At 41.9% G+C, this 18973-nt stretch overlaps 1 protein-coding gene across 1 annotated transcript in view; it reads left to right on the top strand.

Moving 5' to 3' along the window:
* The window catches only part of PLXNC1 (plexin C1), a 232113-nt gene that overhangs the window by 175530 nt on the left and 37610 nt on the right, over positions 1–18973 (top strand). Inside the window, exon 22 of the mRNA XM_036760062.1 lies at positions 18467–18644. Coding sequence (XP_036615957.1) covers positions 18467–18644 — 178 coding nt within the window. The remainder of the gene's footprint in view (positions 1–18466; positions 18645–18973) is intronic.

The raw sequence follows: 18973 nt of genomic DNA, 5'->3' as shown, positions 1-18973 counted from the left end.
CATGATTGGTAGGTTGTTTGGTCCCAGTTCTTTGCTCTTTCGGAGTTAATTCCCTTTACTGTGGTTACTGTGATCATTGTGTAAATTGTTCTCCTGGTTCTCTTCTTTTCAGTCTACATCAGTTCATATGAGTATTTTTATATTTCTTCAAATCTTTCATATTCCTTATTTCTTATGGTGCAAAAAAAAATTTCATTACCTTAATATTCCACATTTTATTCAGCCATCTCCTTGGTTTTCTTTTTCCTATTTCTTTGATTCAACAAAAAAAAAAATGCTGGTTTATATTCTTCTACATAGGTCCTTTCCCTTTGTTCTTGAGCTCCTTAGAAGTGTTTTTGTTGTTGTTGAGTTCTATCTGACTCTTTGTGATCCCATTTGGGGTTTTCTTGGCAAAAATATTAGAGTAGTTTGCCGTTTCCTTCTCCAGTTCATTTCACAGATGAGGCAGCTGAGGTCAACAGGGTTAAGTGACCTGCCCAAGATCACACAGCTAGTAAGTGTCTGAGGCTGGATTTGAACTCAGATCTTCCTGGCTCCAGGCCCTGTGCTCTAAGCACTGCACCATCTAACTGTCCTTAGAAGTACATGGCTAATAGTTCTCGGTGGGTCAAAAGGGTATGCATAGTTTAGTGACTTTGGGGGTCTAGTTACTTAATTGCTTTCCAGGTGGGTTGGACAAATCCTCATCTCCAGATGCTACACAACCTGTTTGTGTGAGTCTGGTCCCAGATCTCCCCCTACAACTTTCCTCTTCTGTCACTTTCATCTTCTGTTCTCTTGGACAGTCTGGCGGGTATGAGTTGTTTTGATCTGTGTTTCTCTTAATAGAGGTTTAGATCATTTTATCATATGGTTGCCGATTGCTTAATTTGAGAACTGCCTGTTCATACCCTTTGACAACATGTGTTAGGGAATGGTTCTTGTTCTTACGTGTTTATATTGATTCTTTATGTATCTTGGATAATAAACCTTTATCAGAAAAATTTGCATGAAGATTTTTTTCCAAATTAAATGTCTCTTCTGATTCTAACTGCATTTATTTTGCTTGTAGAGAAGATTTTTTAATTCTATCTTTTATTTTATCTTTTATGGTCATTTCTGTCTCTTATTTGCATAAGAATTCCCCTATAATACATAAAAATTATCTTCCTTTGTCCTCTTTTTTTTTTAATGACAAGCTCTTTTGTATTCAGGCCATATATCCATTTTGTCATATGGTATGTATAGATATATGACCTACATCTCTTGTGGTATACAGATTAAGATCATTTGACCTAAGTTTTGCCAGATGCCTTTCCAATTTTACCACCTAATTTTTTTTAAATAGGGAATCCTTATCCTAGTAGTTAATGCCTCTGGGTTTGTGGAATACTGCATGGTCAATTATTTCTAAATTTTGTGTATTTAATCTTTCCCTATTAATCAACTTTTCTCTTTTTTAACCAGAGCCAAATTGTTTTGATGATATCTGCATTTATAAAATAGTTTGAGATCTAGTATTGCTAGAACCTTTTAATTGCGTCTCTGCACCCGCCTCCCTGCCCTTATATTCCTTGAAATTCTCAACCTTTTGTTCCTCATGATGAATTTTGTCACAATTTTATCTAGATCTATAAAATAGCCCTTGGTAAGTTGATTTGACATGGCACTATATCTGTTAACTAATTTTAAAAAAATCATCTCTTGAGACTTCTTTTATTTCTATAAAAACTGTTTTGTAGTTCTCATTTAAGCCCTGGGTGTGTCTTGATAAGTGGTGATACTTGTGTAAATTATATATTCTGTAGTCAATTTGCTTTGATTTCTTTTTCTGTCTTTCTTTTGGTTTTTGTTAGTAATTATATTCAGAAGGGCTAATGACTTTAGTGGATTTATTTCCTATTCTATGACTTTATTGAAGTTATTAATTGTCTTGTTCAATTTTTAATGGACTCTCTAGTGTCTCTAGGCAAACTGTCATCAATCATGTCATCTCTTAACAGGGATCACTTTGTTTTCCTCTTTAGACGAATGTATTTTTCTTGTCTTATTGCTATAGCTAGCATTTCTAAAAATAGATTAAATAATGGTGGTAACAATTGCCATTGTGGCTTTGCCCCTGATCTTTCTGGAAAGGCTTCTAGGGTTTCTCCTTTCATTATTTTTAAATTTTTGATAGATACTCAAACAATGATCTCTCGAGCAATCAACCTAAATGAGCTTTAACAGCAAAATTAAAAGTGTAGTCCCCTTTTAACTTGTATGGGAGACCTATCACTTTGGGTAATGACTTCACTTTTCTGGGTCTTGGTCTCTTTATCTTTCAGTTGAATAGGCTAGACTAAGAACCTCCAAGTTCCCTTCTGTCTTTAGAACTATGATCCTTTATTTGATCCTATGTCATTTTATGTTAGTCTGTGTTTTATTGTATCTATGTTGTTTAGGCCATTCTACATACTAAACTATTAGCAGGCAAAGGTCCATCATGTACCCAGAAATAGAGGTGTACCCTGGGCCTTCACAGAAGACATTTGCTAGGATCACTGAATCTTAAATCCATAACTGGAAGGGACCTCAGAGGTCCTCTAGTTCACTTTGTCTGCTTGAGTAGGATTCTCTTCTATATCATCAAGAACCACCAATTATCCAGGATTTGCTTTGGAGACCTCAAATGAGGGGAGGAAACCCACCATCTTGAATCCACTTCCACCTTTGGACAGCTCAGTTGGGAGCAAGTTTTTTCCTGATGTCAAGTCTAAATTGGCCTCATTACAATATGTACCCACTGTTCTTGGCTCTGTTCTTTAGGGCCAAGCAGACCAAGTCTCATCTCTTCTTTCTCTTTTTTCCTTCCCTGTTATGTCATGAGCTCCTCAAGGAGTCTATTCTCATTCTCCTTATCGAGGTCACCTAAAGCATGTGAACATTGTCTGTTCTTTTACTTTTCCAGTGCCTGTATGTCTACCATTCAGTGAGCCAGAGTGTTTTTTTCTAGCATCAGGCATTAGAGTAGACCATAATAGGCTTCCAGATGACTAGCTCATCTTTAACGGTGTTGGCTGTTTCTTTGGTCTCATTGGGATCAAGCCAAACCTTCTTCTTTACACATTGAAAGACACTGGACACAAGCCTGGTCTTAAGCATTAGCATACTCATGGTTACGGCCATAGAACAGAAAAGGAAAGGTGTAGCAACAATTTGGCTAGCAGCTGCTACTGGGGTGTAAGACCCAATAAAACTAGCAACAAGAGCTACCAGCATAGGTTCTTTGATCTGCTTTTCTAAGTAAAGCAACTTTAAGGGGTTAACAGTCTCAGTTTAGTCAAACATACATATATCATTCACTTAGTTCAGGGGGAAAAGATCAGCCCCCTGAACTTCAAGGCAAATACAAACAGAAATTACAAACATCAACAGACAGACCTTGTCTGATCAAATCACAGCAGTTAAGTTACCAGAGGAGAACCAATGGCTTCTCAAAACAGCCTGAGCAAAGGCATAGGGATGGTAGATGTAATATCTTGTAAAAGGAAGAGAAGATAGGGCTGTTTGATTCAAGTATTTTTTGTCGTTGTTTGGTTGTTTTTCGTCCATGTCCAACTCTTCATGACTTCATTTGGGATTTTCTTGGGAAAGATACTGGAGTGTTTGCCATTTCCTTCTCCATCTCTTTTTACAGATAAGGAAACTGAGGCAAACAGGATTAAGTGACCTGCCCAGGGTCACACAGCTAATAAGTGTCTAAGGCTGGATTTGAACTCAGGAAAAATGAATCTTCTTGATTCCAGGGCAGGACTCTCTAGCCACTGTGCCACCTAGTTGTCCAACTCTAGAGGATGTAAAATGGGGTAATATACAATAAAGCTGGAAAGCCAGACTGTGAGGATTTTTCTGTAACAAAGAGAAGAATGGCCACTTTTATCCTAGGTGCAGCCACCAGAACTTTTTGAGTCCCTAGAGTATTTCTATTAGATTTCTGCTTTAGGAAGCTTTGTGGTGGAGGGTTTGAATAAGTGCTAGGAGAGACTGGAGACAGAGAGACCACCAAGGGTCCAGGAGAGATCTGATGAGAGCTTGTGTGAGTGAGGAGAGAGGGGCAGGGATAAGAATTGTCCTGGAAGTAGAATCGACAACAAAATTGGCTGACTACTTTATAGGATCATAGATTTTTGAGCTGGAAAATGACCTTAGAGATATTTTGTTCAGTATCTCCCTCCCCTCCCCGAATTTTACTGATGAAGAAACTGAGGCCGAGAGAGGCTAAGTGACTAGCTAGGTTCATATAATTAGTAAGTGTCCGAGGCAGTATTTGAACCCACGTCTTCCTGTCTCCAAGTAGAGCGCTCTGTGCGGGATACCCTGCTGCCCCTAGAGAAGGAGAGGGAGAGGGAGGGGAGCAAGGCATTAGGGACCACTGGGGTAACAGATCTGGATGACTCAAAGAATGGTGGTGCCTTTTGTAGAAATAGGAAAGCTTGAAAGAGGAAAGGCTTCAGAGGGAGCAAGATAATGAATTCTGTTTGGGCCATACTGAGTTGGGAGTGCTTATTAAGTACCTCTTCACTCTATTACTGGGAAAATTGAGTTAGACAGAAAACTGTCTTCTGAGGACAGTCTGAGACAGCATTGAGCCGGACAGATGCAGAAAGGTGAGGCAGGCAGCAGATGGTCATTTATTTTGTTTTCTTTTTCTTTTTTTTAAAAAAACTTTCCAACTTAACAAACATTTTTTAAAAAACCCATGAGCATTTTCATATAGAAAATAGAACCTAAAAAGGGGGTTACATATGAAACCATGAGCCTCTGCTTGCTTATCATTCGTTTTTTGTATCATCCAAAAAGCAACTTTTTGATCAGATGTTTTCCACATATCTGATGCTTTCTTTTTCAAAGTGGCCAATAATCATAGTTGACATTGAAATGATACCTTTTATCATTTAAACATAAAGCACTAAAAATATGGTTTCTCACTGAAAGGTGGATGATAGCAATTATGTTCCTGCAGTGACATTGAAATGGGAGGTAAATGAAGGTATGCAGGTAAAAACTTCTCATCCCCTCTGGTGCTTTATCTTGGGGGTGGCTTGTACCATTTGGTCAAAAAGCATTTCTTAAATAGTTGTACAGGAAAGACAGCAGGCTATCAAGTTATTTAGTCTAATCTCTTTGTTTTAGAGACAGGAAACTGAGGCCAAGAGGCCTTAAGTCTCTCTTAACTAAGGTTGTCTTGACAAGTAGCCTGTGGAAACAAAATTGACTAAACCTAGAGATTCCTCAGCGGACCCATTGGAGCTTTTTGAGGTGGGGAACCAGCTGATCAGGTCTGCGCTTTAGAATGATTATCTTGGCAATCACCAGTGCTTTTTATTATGTTTCTTTGTTTCATGGATTGCTGTGGCCAAGAAATTCATCACTAATGGCCACCTACTCATAATGGGGCTCATTACTGTTGGGTGGCCTAGTCTGATCTCAGACAGGAGACACTGTCTTTCCCTGGGACTTTACTTAAATCCTTTCTGGTTTGCTAAAACCCGCTGGAGCTTGGATTTGGCCAACATGACCTTTGAGAACCCAAGGTCACTTCCACACCATAAGGAAACACTGGAACAAGATTCTTGTTCAGGAAAGGCTCTCCAGAGGGATTTTTTTTTTTAAGTATAGGGTTATCTGAACATATTTGTAGGCAAAAAGAGGTTAGATTGAATAATGGGTTGGACGAGATTAAATAAATGATCGATGAGATTGGCCCCTCAGAGAGTCGGGAGGGAATGGGCTCTACAAATTGACCTCAATGAGGAGGAGGGCCATGTCATTCCCAGGCTGGAGTGAGGGAGTGAGAAGAGCTAATGACAGAGATTTCAAGAAAGGGCACATAGGGAAGAGCAGGGCATTCACGGTAAATGGCCCTGATTTCTTCAACAATTCAATCTATTAGTCAACAAACATTATTTAGGGCCTTTCATGTGCCAAGAGCAGTGCTCAGTGCTGGAGGAGGAAGCCAGGTCATCTTCTGAGAGTGAAGATGGGGTGGGGGAGAGCATTTATTAAGTGCCAGCGTGTGCCAGGTACTGTTGTAGTTTCTGGGGGTACAGAGAGAAATGAGACTGCCCCTGCCCTTAAGGAGCTTACCTCCTACTGGAGGAATCCATCTCTGTCTCTCGTATGCATATACATACATACATATACATATATATATATATATATATATATGCACACGTATACGCATATACACACGCATATATAATCCTTATATAATATAGCATTATATAATTATGTGTATACATATATACTTAATATAATTATAGTATAATTTATAGTATGTGTGATATGTACTATATATCATATAGATATATTCATTGTTATTCAGTCATTTTTTTGGTCATATCCAACTCTTTGTGACACCATTTGGGGTTTTCTTGGCAAAGATACTGAAGTTGTTTGCCATTTCTTCATACATACATATATAAACACATATATACACACATATATGACATATATCCATGTATTTATGCATTCCATTTGTTTTGTGTATGATGTATGTGTATATACTAGTACTGAAATGTCAATCAGAGAGGAATTAAAGAATTTCCAAGCCATGATCTGGGTTCATTAGAGTGTTGATAGCACAGATTTTTATGGAGCCAGCCTGCCAATTGAGCATGTTTCTGCATCTTCCTTCAGTAGATCATGAATAGAAGCGGAGAGGGTAAGTGGTGGGCTTGATCCAGAGTTAAGGATTGGGAGATAACAGGTTAAAGTTCAAGAGTTTTAATGTGGAAGACCAGGCCTCACTGAAATGATGAAAGATTGTCCCATCAATGTAAATTGGAGGAAGTGAAGCCCCAAAGAACCAATGAATGGGGAGAATGGAGAGGCCTCAGTGAAGATGGAGAGCGGGTTTAGGAAGACTTGAGACTAGGGGGAGAGTGAAGGGTCGCCGTGTAGAACCCAAGCAGGACTCCTGCCTCTTCCTTGATTTCTATCTTGCCCTCAAATAGCTATTTTTTTTAAAACATCTCCTGTTTCTAGTCCTTGGCATTTCTTTAGCTTTGTTTGATTTCCCATTCATTGCAGGTTCTGGGCTTTAGTGTTTGGTGTCATTATTCTTACAGGACTGAGTTACTTTTCTGTATTCATCCTAGGGGCTCTGCCCCTTCGCCTCCATCCTTTGTATGGTTTCTTTTTACTCTCAGATGGTTGATGAGTTTCCCCAGTAACGACACACATCATTTATCTCTTGTGGCTTTGGAAAGGCAAACAATTTCTCCTTTTCTTTCTTCTTTGAAGACAATATTTATTGAACACCTACTAAGTGCAGGAATTTTTACTAAAGGAGATATATGAGACCCAGACCCCACTCCTCAAGTAGTTTATAGTGTAGTTGTGGGGTAGGGGTGGGGGGTGGTGGTGAAGGAAATACTCATTTCCTTACTCACACTCATCATTAGGTAACTTTTAGAACACTTCTACACATGAACTGAACTGTTGGGAGGAAGGGAGAGGTGTTGTTTTCAGTCGTGTCCAACTCTTTGTGATCCCACTTGGGCTTTTCTTGCCAAAGATACTGGAATGGTTTGCCATTTCCTTCTCCAGCTCATTTTACAGATGAGGAAACTGAGGCAAACAGAGTTAAGTGACTTAGGGTCTGAAGCTAGATTTGAACTCAGGTCTTCTTACTCCAGGCCTAATGCTCTATCCATTCTGCCACCTAGCTGCCCTAAGGGAGAGTTGAAAGATGTAGCAACAATCCATGTGGAAAAGACGGGAATTCTTTTTTTATTATTTTTTTTATTTAATATTTTTAGTTTTTTGCATTGATTTCCACAAGATTTGAATTACAAATTTTCTCCTCATTTCTACCCTCTCCCTCTCCCCCACTCCAAGATGGCATATATTTTGATTGCCCCATTCCCTAGTCACCCTCCCTTCTGTCACCCCACTCCCCACCATCCCCTTTTCCCTTACTTTCTTGTAGGGCAAGATATATTTCTATGCCCCATTGCCTGTATATCTTATTTCCCAGTTGCCTGCAATAACAACTCTTTTTTTTGAACATCTGCTTTTAAAACTTTGAGTTCCAAATTCTCTCCCCTCTTCCCTCCCCACCCAACCTCCCTACAAAGGCAAGCAATTCAACATAGGCCACACATGTATTATTATGTAAAACCCTTCCACAATACTCATGTTGTGAGAGACTAACTATGTTTTGCTCCCTCCTATCCAGTTCCCCTTTATTCAATTTTCTCCCTTGTCCCTGTCCCTTTTTGAAAGTGTTTGCTTTTGATTACTTCCTCCCCCATTTGCCCTACCTTCTATCATCCCCCCTTTTTATCCCCTTCTTCCTTCTTTCCTGTGGGGTAAGATACCCATTTGAGTGTGTATGTTATTCCCTCCTCAAGTCAAGTCCGATGAGAGCAAGATTCACTCATTTCCCCTCACCTGCCCCCTCTTCCCTTCCTACAGAACTGCTTTTTCTTGCCACATTTATGTGAGAAAATTTACCCCATTCTATCTCTCCTTTTCTCCCTCTTTCAATATATTCCTCTCTCATCCCTTAATTTGATTTTATTTTTTTAGATATCATCCCTTCATATTCAACTCACCCTGTGCCCTCTGTCTATATATATATTCCCTTCAGCTACCCCAATACTGATGTCTCATGAATTACACACTTTATCTTTCCATGTTGGAATGTAAACAAAACAGTTGAACTTTAGTAAGTCCCTTGTGATTTCTCTTTCTTGTTTACCTTTTCATGCTTCTCTTGATACTTGTGTTTGAAAGTCAGATTTTCTATTCAGCTCTGGTCTTTTCATTGAGAAAGCTTGAAAGTCTTCTCTTTTATTGAAAAGCCATATTTTGCCTTGGAGCATGATACTCAGTTTTTCTGGGTAGGTGATTCTTGGTTTTAATCCTAGCTCCATTGACCTCCAGAATATCATATTCCAAGCCCTTTGATCCCTTAATGTAGAAGCTGCTAGATCTTGTGTTACCCTGATTCTGTTTCCACAATACTCAAATTGTTTCTTTCTGGCTGCTTGTAGTATTTTCTCCTTGACCTGGGAGCTCTGGAATTTGGCAACAATATTCCTAGGAGTTTTCTTTTTGGGATCTTTGTCAGGAGGTGATTGGTGGATTCTTTCAATTTTTATTTTACCCTCTGGCTCTAGAATATCAGGGCAGCTCTCCTTGATAATTTCTTGAAAGATGATATCTAGGCTCTTTTTTTGATCATGGCTTTCAGGTAGTCCAATAATTTTTAAATTCTCTCTCCTGGATCTATTTTCCAGGTCAGTGGTTTTTCCAAGGATATATTTCAAATTGTCTTCCATTTTTTCATTCCTTTAGTTCTGTTTTATACTATCTTGATTTCTCATCAAGTCAGTAGCTTCCACTTGCTCCAGTCTAATTTTTAAAGTAGTATTTTCTTCAGTGGTCTTTTGGACCTCCTTTTCCATTTGGCTAATTCTTCCTTTCAAAGAATTCTTCTCCTCATTGGCTTTTTGGAGTTCTTTTGCCATTTGAGTTAGTCTATTTTTTAAGGTGTTGTTTTCTTCAGTATTTTTTGGGGTCTCCTTTAGCAAGTCATTGACTTGTTTTTCATGGTTTTCTCTCATCACTCTCATTTCCCTTCCCAATTTTTCCTCTACTTCTCTAACTTTTCCAAATCCTTTTTGAGCTCTTCCATAGCCTGAGACTTCATGTTTTTCTTGGAGGCTTTTGATGTAGGCTCTTTGACTTTGTTGACTTCTTCTGCTGTATGTTTTGGTCTTCTTTGTCACCAAAAAGAGATTCCAAGTCTGAGTCTGAATCTGATAGCATTTTCACTGCCTGTTCATGTTCCCAGCCAACTTACTTGGCTTGAATTTTTTGTTGGGGTATGACTGCCTGTAGAGTAGAGAGTACTTTATCCCAAGCTTAAGGGGTTCTGCTGCTGTTTTCAGAGCTATTTCTACACAGCAAGCTCTGCCACACCAGCATTCCTCCTCCCCCAAGAACTGCCAACCCAGACTGGACTCAGATCTTAAGCAGGCTGTGCACTCGTGCTCTGATACCCCACTTAATTCCTCCCACCGGGTGGACCTGGGGCCAGAGGCAACTGCAGCTGTAGCTCTGGAAGCAGCCTCAGAGCTACGTAACCTCAGCCGTCCCCGGACCAAAGGCTGACAGGGAACTCCTTTCACTATGTCCCAGAAGCTTTTGTGGGTTGAGAAGTCTAGTAACTTCCACAGCTCAATGACTCAGGGTCCTATAGCCTGTTCCACCCGGCTCCCAGTCTGGTTGGTCCAGGCACAACCCATGCTGTGCTCTGCTCTACTCCGCTCCCAGGTCTGTGCGATAGATCTTACCCAGCGACCATCCAGGCTTTCCTGGACTGGAGCCCTGCTTCCCTCTGCTATTTTGTGGGTTCTGCAGTTCTAGAATTTGTTCAGAGCCATTTTTGTAGGTGTTTGGAGGCTCCTGGGGGAGAGCTTTAGGCAAGTCCCTGCTTTCCAGCTGCCGTCTTGGCTCTGCCCCGAACCATACGTTTTTTAGGGGGTCAAGACCCCAAAATACCAGCATGCCGGGTCCTGCTCTAAAGAATTCGACTCAAGCCTTCTAACAGCCAAAGAGAAAGAGAGTTTATTACAGGTTTGCCATAATGGGTTGTCTTAAGAAATCTCACCCTTTGTGGGCCAGATTCCATCTTACGTAGATAGAATCTGAGCCAAAAGACCTGAATTCTAATGGACTTCAAGTTCAATGAGCCAACAGCGTGATGCTGGGTTTTGGTAGTTCAAGATGAATCCCCAGAACTCCTTCTTTTACCATATGATGCTCCACTGTCTTGGGATGTTTCCTCAAAAAAAAAAAAACAATGGAAATAGAACAGAAGTGTCAGCATGGCAGCCATGAAGAATCAGACCTGACTGAAAAGATCGAACAATAGCCCACTCCCTCATCCTAGAGTCCCAGAACAAGGACTCAATCCAAAAGCAAACAGAGACTACCATTAGCAGTTAAACAGGGTTTCCCCTGGAACTTTTGTTAATTTGTTGATTAATGAACTGATGGAACTCCTCTTTGGCATCAGCCTGTCAGTCATCTCTCATTTATTAAGAACCTTTTATGTGCCAAGCACTGTGCTAAGTAAGCCCTGGGGATACAAAGAAAGGCAAAGGACAGTCTCTGCTCTCTAGGAGCTCAAAGTCTAATGGGAGGAGGGGCAGCTAGATGGTAAAGTGTATAGAGCACTGGCCCTGAAGTCAGGAGGGCCTGAGTTCAACACCTGCCTCAGACACTTACTAGCTGTGTGACCCTGGGCTAGTAACTTAGCCCTGATTGCCTTGCCAAGGGTAAGAAAAAAAGTCTGATGGGGGGAGACAATACGCAAACAACTATGTACAAAGAAGCTACAGACAGGATAAGTTGGGAGTAGTATCAGAGGGAAGGAGCTAAGATTAAGAGGACTGGAAATGACTTCTTGCAGAAGATGGGACTTTCACTGAGACATGAAAGATGCCATGAGGTGGAGATGAGGAGGAAGAGCATTCTGGACATGGTGGCCAGCCAATGAAAGTGTTTGCTGTTGGAGATGGAGTAGTTTTTGCAAGGAACAGAAAGAAGGGCAGTGTCACTTGATCACTAAGTGTTTGGAGGGCAGTAAGGTGTAAGAAGACTAGAAAGGGCAGTGGCGTGTATGGTAGGCATGGGAAGCAGTTTGGGAAGGGCTTTGAAAGCCAAGCATAGGACTTTATATTTGATCTTGGAGGTATTAAGAAACCAATGGAGTTTATCAAAATGGCGGGGAGGAAAATATGGTTAGATCTGCATTTTAGCAAAATCAATGTGACAGCTGAGTGAAGGATGGATTAGAATGGGAGACATGAAGCAGGGAAACCAGCCGGTAGGCTTTGAAATAGTCCAGGGGTGAAGTGATAAGGGTTCACACTAGGGTCATGGCAGTGTCAAAGGAGTAAACGGGGCATTTATGAGAGGTGTTACAAAGATGGAAAGAAGAGACCTGACAACAGATTGGGTATTTGGGGTAGGGGGTGAGAGAGTGAGGGTGACACCAAGACTGTGAGTCTGGGTGACTGGGGAGATGGTGGTGTCTTGGACAGAAAGAGGGAAATTCAGGAGAAAGAAGAGTTTGGGGGGAAATATAATGAATTCAGTTTGGGACGTGTTGGATTCCAGATATCTACGAGACATCCAGTTCAAGATGTCTAACATCCAGACATAAAGATGTCTAACAACTGCCAATGGAGATGTGAGGCTGGGGGTCAGGAGAGAGGTTAGGTCTACACAAGTAGATCTGAGACTCAACTACATAAAAACTCGTGGGAGATAATGAGATCACCAACTGCAATGTGGAGAGAGAGAAGAGAAGAAGGCCCAGGACAGAGCCTTGGGGGACTCCCACTGTTAGTGGTCACGATGTGGATGAAGAGCTCCCAGAGAAGACAGAGGAGAGGTCAGAAAGGCGGAGGAGAACTAGGAAAGGGCAGTGTCATGAAAACCTAAAGAGAAGAGAGTATCACAGAAAAAGAGGCTGATCGGCAGTGTCAAAGGCCGCAGAGAGGTCAAGAAGGATTGGGAAGAGGCCATTGTATTTAGCAATTAAGAGATCACTGGTGACTGGAGAGAGGGTAGTTTCAGTTAAATGATGAAGTCAGAAGCCAGACTGTAGGGAATTAAGAGGAGGGTGAGAGGAGTTGCAGAGGGTCTTCTCAAGGAGTTTAGCCAAAAAAAGGAGGAGAGATATCAGAAGATATCTAGCCGGAATGAACCTATCAAGTGAGGGGTTTCTGAGGATGGGGGAGATACGGGCAATTTTGTAGGCAGAAGATAGGGAGGGCTGCAATATTAGTGAGAGCAAGGGGATGATAGAAGCGGCAATCTGCTGCCCCAGATGGGATGGAATGGGATCACTTGTGCATGTAGAGGGGTTTGCCTTGGCAAGGAGAAGGGGCTCGCCTTCATGTGAGACAGGGGTGAAGATAGGGGCAGGAGGCATCTGTGTGATGTGCTTTTTCAGAATGCCCTCGGTTGTTTCAGTGAAATATGATTCAAGGCTCTCTCAGCTGGGAGGAATGTGGATGGGGGAATCATGGGAATCACAGGAAACTTTAGGGTGGATGAAAAAGTTTGGAAACCTGAATGTGGTGAATGGGTTAGTGAGTCAATTTTGGGAGTATAAAAGGATTGCCTTGTTGTAGTGAGGGGCCAGTTGAGGTTTTGTACTATAACTTGTAATTGACCCAGTCAACATGGTTTCATGATAATTTTTCCAACTTTGTTCAGCAGCCAAGTAGGAGCCTAGGCAGAAGCAGATGGTGGGGATGATCCAAGGCTGGGATTTGGAAGGACAAGATATTCATAGGCTAAAAGGGCAAGGGACCTGAGAAAAGAAGATGGTGTAGAGTAGAATCAGTTCACGAGGTGTCAAGATGGGGAAGGGAGTAACCAGTGAAGGTGTGATGACCTCCAACAGAGCTAAGGGGGTTAGGAAATTGGCAGTTATCACGAGGACAAAGGCCAGGGTTTGGAGTTGCAAGGCAGAGACAGAGTGGAGTGTTAACAGATTCTGATTAGATAAAGGAATTTCAGAATTTACAAACATTTGTGGGTGATGGCAAGATTAAGGGTATGATCACCTCTCTGTGTACCTGTAGTTGGGTGAAGGAATAAGTCATGGAAAATGAGAGATTGAGAGGTTAGGATATTTGAGGGAGGATCACTATGTGTTAAAATCCTCTAGTATGAGGGCAGGAGTTGGAAAGAGAGATCATGACTGTGAACCAGACACTGAATTCGTGGAGGAAGGAAGGAGAAAGTCCTGGAGGTCTATTGACAACAACTACCAGAATCTTGGTCAGGTGATCAACATATATCGAATGGAAATCAAAGGAGTAGAGGTTACTGAGTGATGGGCGGCAGGAGGAGGGTCTGGAAGTGGTCATGGGGAACAAGGAGTGATCCAACAGCCCCACCACAACCAGAAAGTCTGCATCCATCGCTGGAAAGGGCATGTAATCAGCAGGGAGCCAGGTCTCCGTGATACAGAAAGATGAAAGGAGCAGGTAAGGGGAAGACTAAAGATGAAAGAATGTTTGGTATCTGTGGAGCAGGAATTCCAGGGAGCACAGTGGGAGGGGTGAGAAGCTTTAAGAAGAATGGAAATAAGGGAGTGGCCAGTGGAACACAGGCTTTGAGCAAGGGTCAGTGGTTCTTATCTTGGGGTCCATGGATAGGTTTCAGGGAATCTATGAATTTGGGTAAGAAAAAAAGCCCAACTATATATTTATTTTCACTATCCTCTAAGTAAAATTTAATATTAATTAGTTATTTCAAAGCAGTATCTTGAGAAGGGGTTCATGAGGATTTATCAGACATCCAAGGCTCCATGATCCGGAAAAGGTTAAGAAACTCTGTTCTAAGTGAAAGAAATGCACAGAAAAATAAAACCCAAAATATGACAGTATAAGCTTCTCATCGAGGCTTTCCTTGTTTCTAGAGTAGTTGGTGAGAGTTTTTTAAAGGGCAGGGGAAAAAAAAACCCAACCAAACTCTCACGGGGTCAGAAGAAGACTTAGAAATCCTAGACTTAGAAGTGGAAGGTACTATAGGGGTCATTGACCCCAACCCCTTCCTTTTACAGATGAGGGAACTCAGACTCGAATGGGAAGAGGCTTGGCCATGAACCCACAAGGGGTAAGTGGCAGAATTGGGATGCAAACCCAGATTGAGAGGTAGCGTGCTAAGTGGCTAGAGCTCTGGGCTCCGAGTCAGAATGACCTGGGTTCAAATCCTGCCTCTGATATTTTTGCACTGAATGACCTTGAGAAAGTGCCTATATAAAGCAAGGGAGTTGCACTCATAGCCTCTAAGGTCCCTTCCAGCTCCAAGCCTCTGTCTGATCTTTTGACTCTATCCTGAGTCCCCTCTCTGTCTTTTTCTATCGCACCCCTCCCCCCACCCCTGCCTCCTTTAATACATTTATGCTTTAAGGAATTGCTATTTGAGCTCTAAGTGTTAGTAGCATAAAAATGAACATAAATCAATTTGTGTCTGAATTTACTCTCAATACTCCCTGGGGACTTGAGGAAATGTCATTTCCCCCTTTTTTTTTTTTCCTACCTAGTAAGCTGCAGAAACTCTACATTATTTTACATCCTATCAGGACTTTTTTTTGGGTCTGATTTTTGAAGAGGACATTTATTGCCTACAAAGGCATGCATGATCTAAGGCAGTCGTGCCCGTTAGGAACTAACAGAATGTTGTCGTTATATTTTAAATAGCTTTAAGACCATTTGAAGGAGCTATGATCACGGGGGCTGTGTCCTGAATAGGCGATTTATATTCATTTTTATCTTTGGGAAGCCCTTCGAGATTGCTGTGCAGTCATTACTTCCAATCTGTCCAAAGGGAGACCAAGTCTCCGGAATTGGAAGAGACACATGCATGAAGCCACGTTGAGAGTCAGTGGAGGAACTGACGTGACTTAGGACCACAGAGCCTCATGTTTGGGATCTGACGTTATGGAGGCTGGTGTGAGCCATGGGCTCCAGTAGTCAGCTGATGAAAGCTCTTGGGCAGTCTGTATGGGAAAGGGGAGATCAGGAGATCATGGTGGGGGGAGATAGGAAGAAGCTCCTGCAAATAGGACCATGGGTGTTCTCCCACAGGGAACCTAGTGCCTGAGACCAGTGGAATCCTAGATTTCTGATCCAAAAGGGACCCAGAGGAGCACATGTACCTCCTTGTTCTTCTCTGTCAGCAGCATTGCATTAATGGCTTGGCTCAAGGTTTGGGGCTCAGAAAGCTCTCTGTAACCCATGTGCATTGTAGAACTAATGTTGGGCAGAAGGACAGAATTTGTTGTTGCTGTTCAGTCATGTCTGACTCTTCATGCCCCCATTTGGGGTTTTCTTGGCAAAGATACCGGAGTGGTTTGCCATTTCCTTCTCCAGGTCATTTGACAGATGAGGAAACTGAGGCAGACAGGATTAAGTAATGTGCCCAGGGTCACACAGCTAGTGGTTTGCAACTTCCTTCTTCAGCTCATTTTACAGATGAGGAGACAGGCCAACAGGGTTAAGTGACTCACCACAGTATTACAGCTATTAAGTATCTAAGGCTGGATTTGAACTCAGGTCCTCCTGTCTCCAGGCCTGCTGCTCTATATACTATGCCACATTTTATATAATTATAACTTCAAGTGGTACAAATTTGAATACATGGGACTACATGGATTTGAACTCAGGAAGATGAGTGTTCCTGACTCCAGGCTGGGTGATCTATCCACTGCACCACCTGGCCATCCTCTTGGTAGCCCCAGGCTTAATTAACTTAAGTCACTTAACTTCTTTGGGACTCAGTTTCCTCATCTCTGAAAGAAGGGTGTTTAGACTCAGTGACCTTGAGCATCCCTTCTGAGTCCATCCTGTGAAAATATCTTTTTGGACTAAAAGATCGTTACAATTCCTTCCAGCTCTAGAGTCCTGATAGGATTATTATAAAATATTCTTTATCTATTCACCAAACCCATTCCCCCTCAGGACCTCCATGAGATAAATTCTTGTTTGTCTAGTTCTGCTGCCCAGGGATAGAATGAGGATAACAGGAGATAAAGGGCTTTGCAAACTGACTTTGGGTTGCCTTTTCCCAATTTAAAGTACAGTTTGTTTTTTTCTTCTTGACCAGACCTGTGATTTAAGTGGTGTGGGGAATTCCAGGTGAGGAACTCCCTCCACCAATACAGATCGATGCCTTCTCTGTGACTTGAAGTCTTAGAGGGTTAAGTGATATTCCCAGGGCCACCAGCTTGGATCTGCCAGTCTGCTGTCGTTCACTTTTTTCAGTCATGACTGACTCTTCGTGACCCCATTTGGGGCTTTCTTGGCAAAGATACTGGGGTGGTTTGCCATTTCCTTCTCCAGCGCATTTGACATGATGAGGAAACTGAGGCAAAGAGGGTGAAGTGACTTGCCCAGGGTCGTACAGCTAGTGGTTTACCACTTCCTTCTCCAGCTTATTTTACAGATGAAGAAACTGGGGCACAAACAAGGTGAAGTGACTTGTCCAAGGTCGCTTAGCTAGTAAATGTCTGAGGTCACATTTGAACTCAGGTCTTCCTGAGTCCCACTGTGCCGCCCAGCTGCCCAGTCCATCAGGCTATCAACAGGCATTTACTAAGTGCTATCTGTGTGCCCGTTGTTATCCTCCACACTGGGGATATAAAGACTAGACAAACGGCCCCTGCCCTCCAGGAACTTATATTCTAATGGGTGAAGGGCAACATAACATACACAGTTGTCCCAAAAGTCTTTGGACAGCTTGAAGCTTTAATAGGCGAGTTTATATCCTTTTGACACAGAGTTTTCTATTTGATCCTGGAGGGGATCAGGAGTCACTGAGTTTATTGATGGTCTCCACTTTATCCTGTACATCCTGTACTTTATCCTGTATAAAGTGATGCCATGTTATTTGCCTTTTTCCAACTCCCCTACTTCTTCCCCACCCCCACCCCCACCCCTGCCCACCGCCCAGGGGTTCCTTAAGGTCAGGGATTATTTTTTTTTTCCTTCTGTCTTTGCCTTTCTTTATGACTCCCAGAACTTAGCACAGTAGTAAAGGTTTATTGAATGCTTGTTGATTGGATGTTAAATAGGGCATAATCATAGAATACAGCTCCTTAGAGGGTCCATGAGACCCCTTAAAAAGCTGTGAAAACAGGTCTTGGTGTGCAAGGCCGGAGTCAGAAAAATTCCTCTTTCTGAGTTCAAATCCAGCCTCAGATACTTACTAGCTGTGTGACCCTGGACAAGTCACTTAACCTTGTTGGCCTCAGTTTCCTCTTCTATAAAATGAGCTGGAGAAGGAAATGGCCAACCGCTCCAGTATCTTTGCCAAGAAAACCCCAAATGGGGTCAAGGAGAGTCAGACACACCTGAAACGACTGAACACCACCACCACCACCACCACACATCTTGGATGGAAAGAAGACGGCTCTTACGTCTGTAATGAACATTGCATGTTAAAAAGCAAAGCCTTCTGCTTGCTCGATTCAGCGACTCCCAACTTTTCTGATCACTCAACTCAACGCTCTAAAGGGAACATTTAGGCATATTCGCTTTAAGAAAGGGGGGTGGGGGAGGGCAAAAAGTCTTTGCTAGCTTTCCCAAATTTACTGTGAAAATTTCCCTCACAGCCCTTTTTTTGAATTTGATATAACATAATTTTAAAATATTTATGTGAGCATATTTTCCTTTTGAATAGGCCTGATCTGCAATGATTCCACTTTTTTTTTTCTTGGTTTTGTTTTCTTACCTTTATCCCTGAAAAGAACAAATTATGGGAAGAAAGATTAATGGTAATGCAGTGTGATATAGTGTTTGCTAATAGGCTGTCAAAGGTATTGCTGGGAATTACAAAGGTTTGTTTCGCTTATGAATTCAATTATCCAATAGGCTTTGAAATAATGTTTCCATGCTTTCAGGCACTCAATGCTGTGTTTGAAAAAATCCCAGAGAATGAGAGCGCTGATGTCTGTCGGAGTATTGCTGTCAACGTCCTAGACTGTGATACTATCGGACAAGCCAAGGAGAAGATCTTCCAAGCGTTTTTAAGCAAGAACGGCTCTCTCTATGGGCTCCAGATCAATGAAATTGGCCTGGGTAAGACATGGGGGGAACAGAAGAGTCGTATCCCCTTCCTCTCCCATTTCTCCTTCCTTCCCTAGACATGTGTTGTTGTGGAGAAGGGTTGACTGAAAGCAAGAATAAGTTAATAATTCCCTTTGGAGCCACATGGGATGAAGAGGCAAATTTTTTTTAATTAAATATTCTCTATAACATCAGGTTCTTAAGTATCTTCCAGGTATTGACATATTGCATTTGTTTTGCATTGAAAAATATAAATGGTAAGAGTCTAGTGCACTATGTAGATATTTTGTATGTGTGTCTTTGATGGGTCTGTTATGACATTGGGGGCTGAGCCATTATTA

This window comes from Trichosurus vulpecula, chromosome 5, assembly GCF_011100635.1.
Source record: "Trichosurus vulpecula isolate mTriVul1 chromosome 5, mTriVul1.pri, whole genome shotgun sequence".
NCBI lineage: Eukaryota > Metazoa > Chordata > Mammalia > Diprotodontia > Phalangeridae > Trichosurus > Trichosurus vulpecula.
Note: the sequence above shows the minus strand (reverse complement) of the source record. Positions and strands in the feature narration are given on the sequence as shown.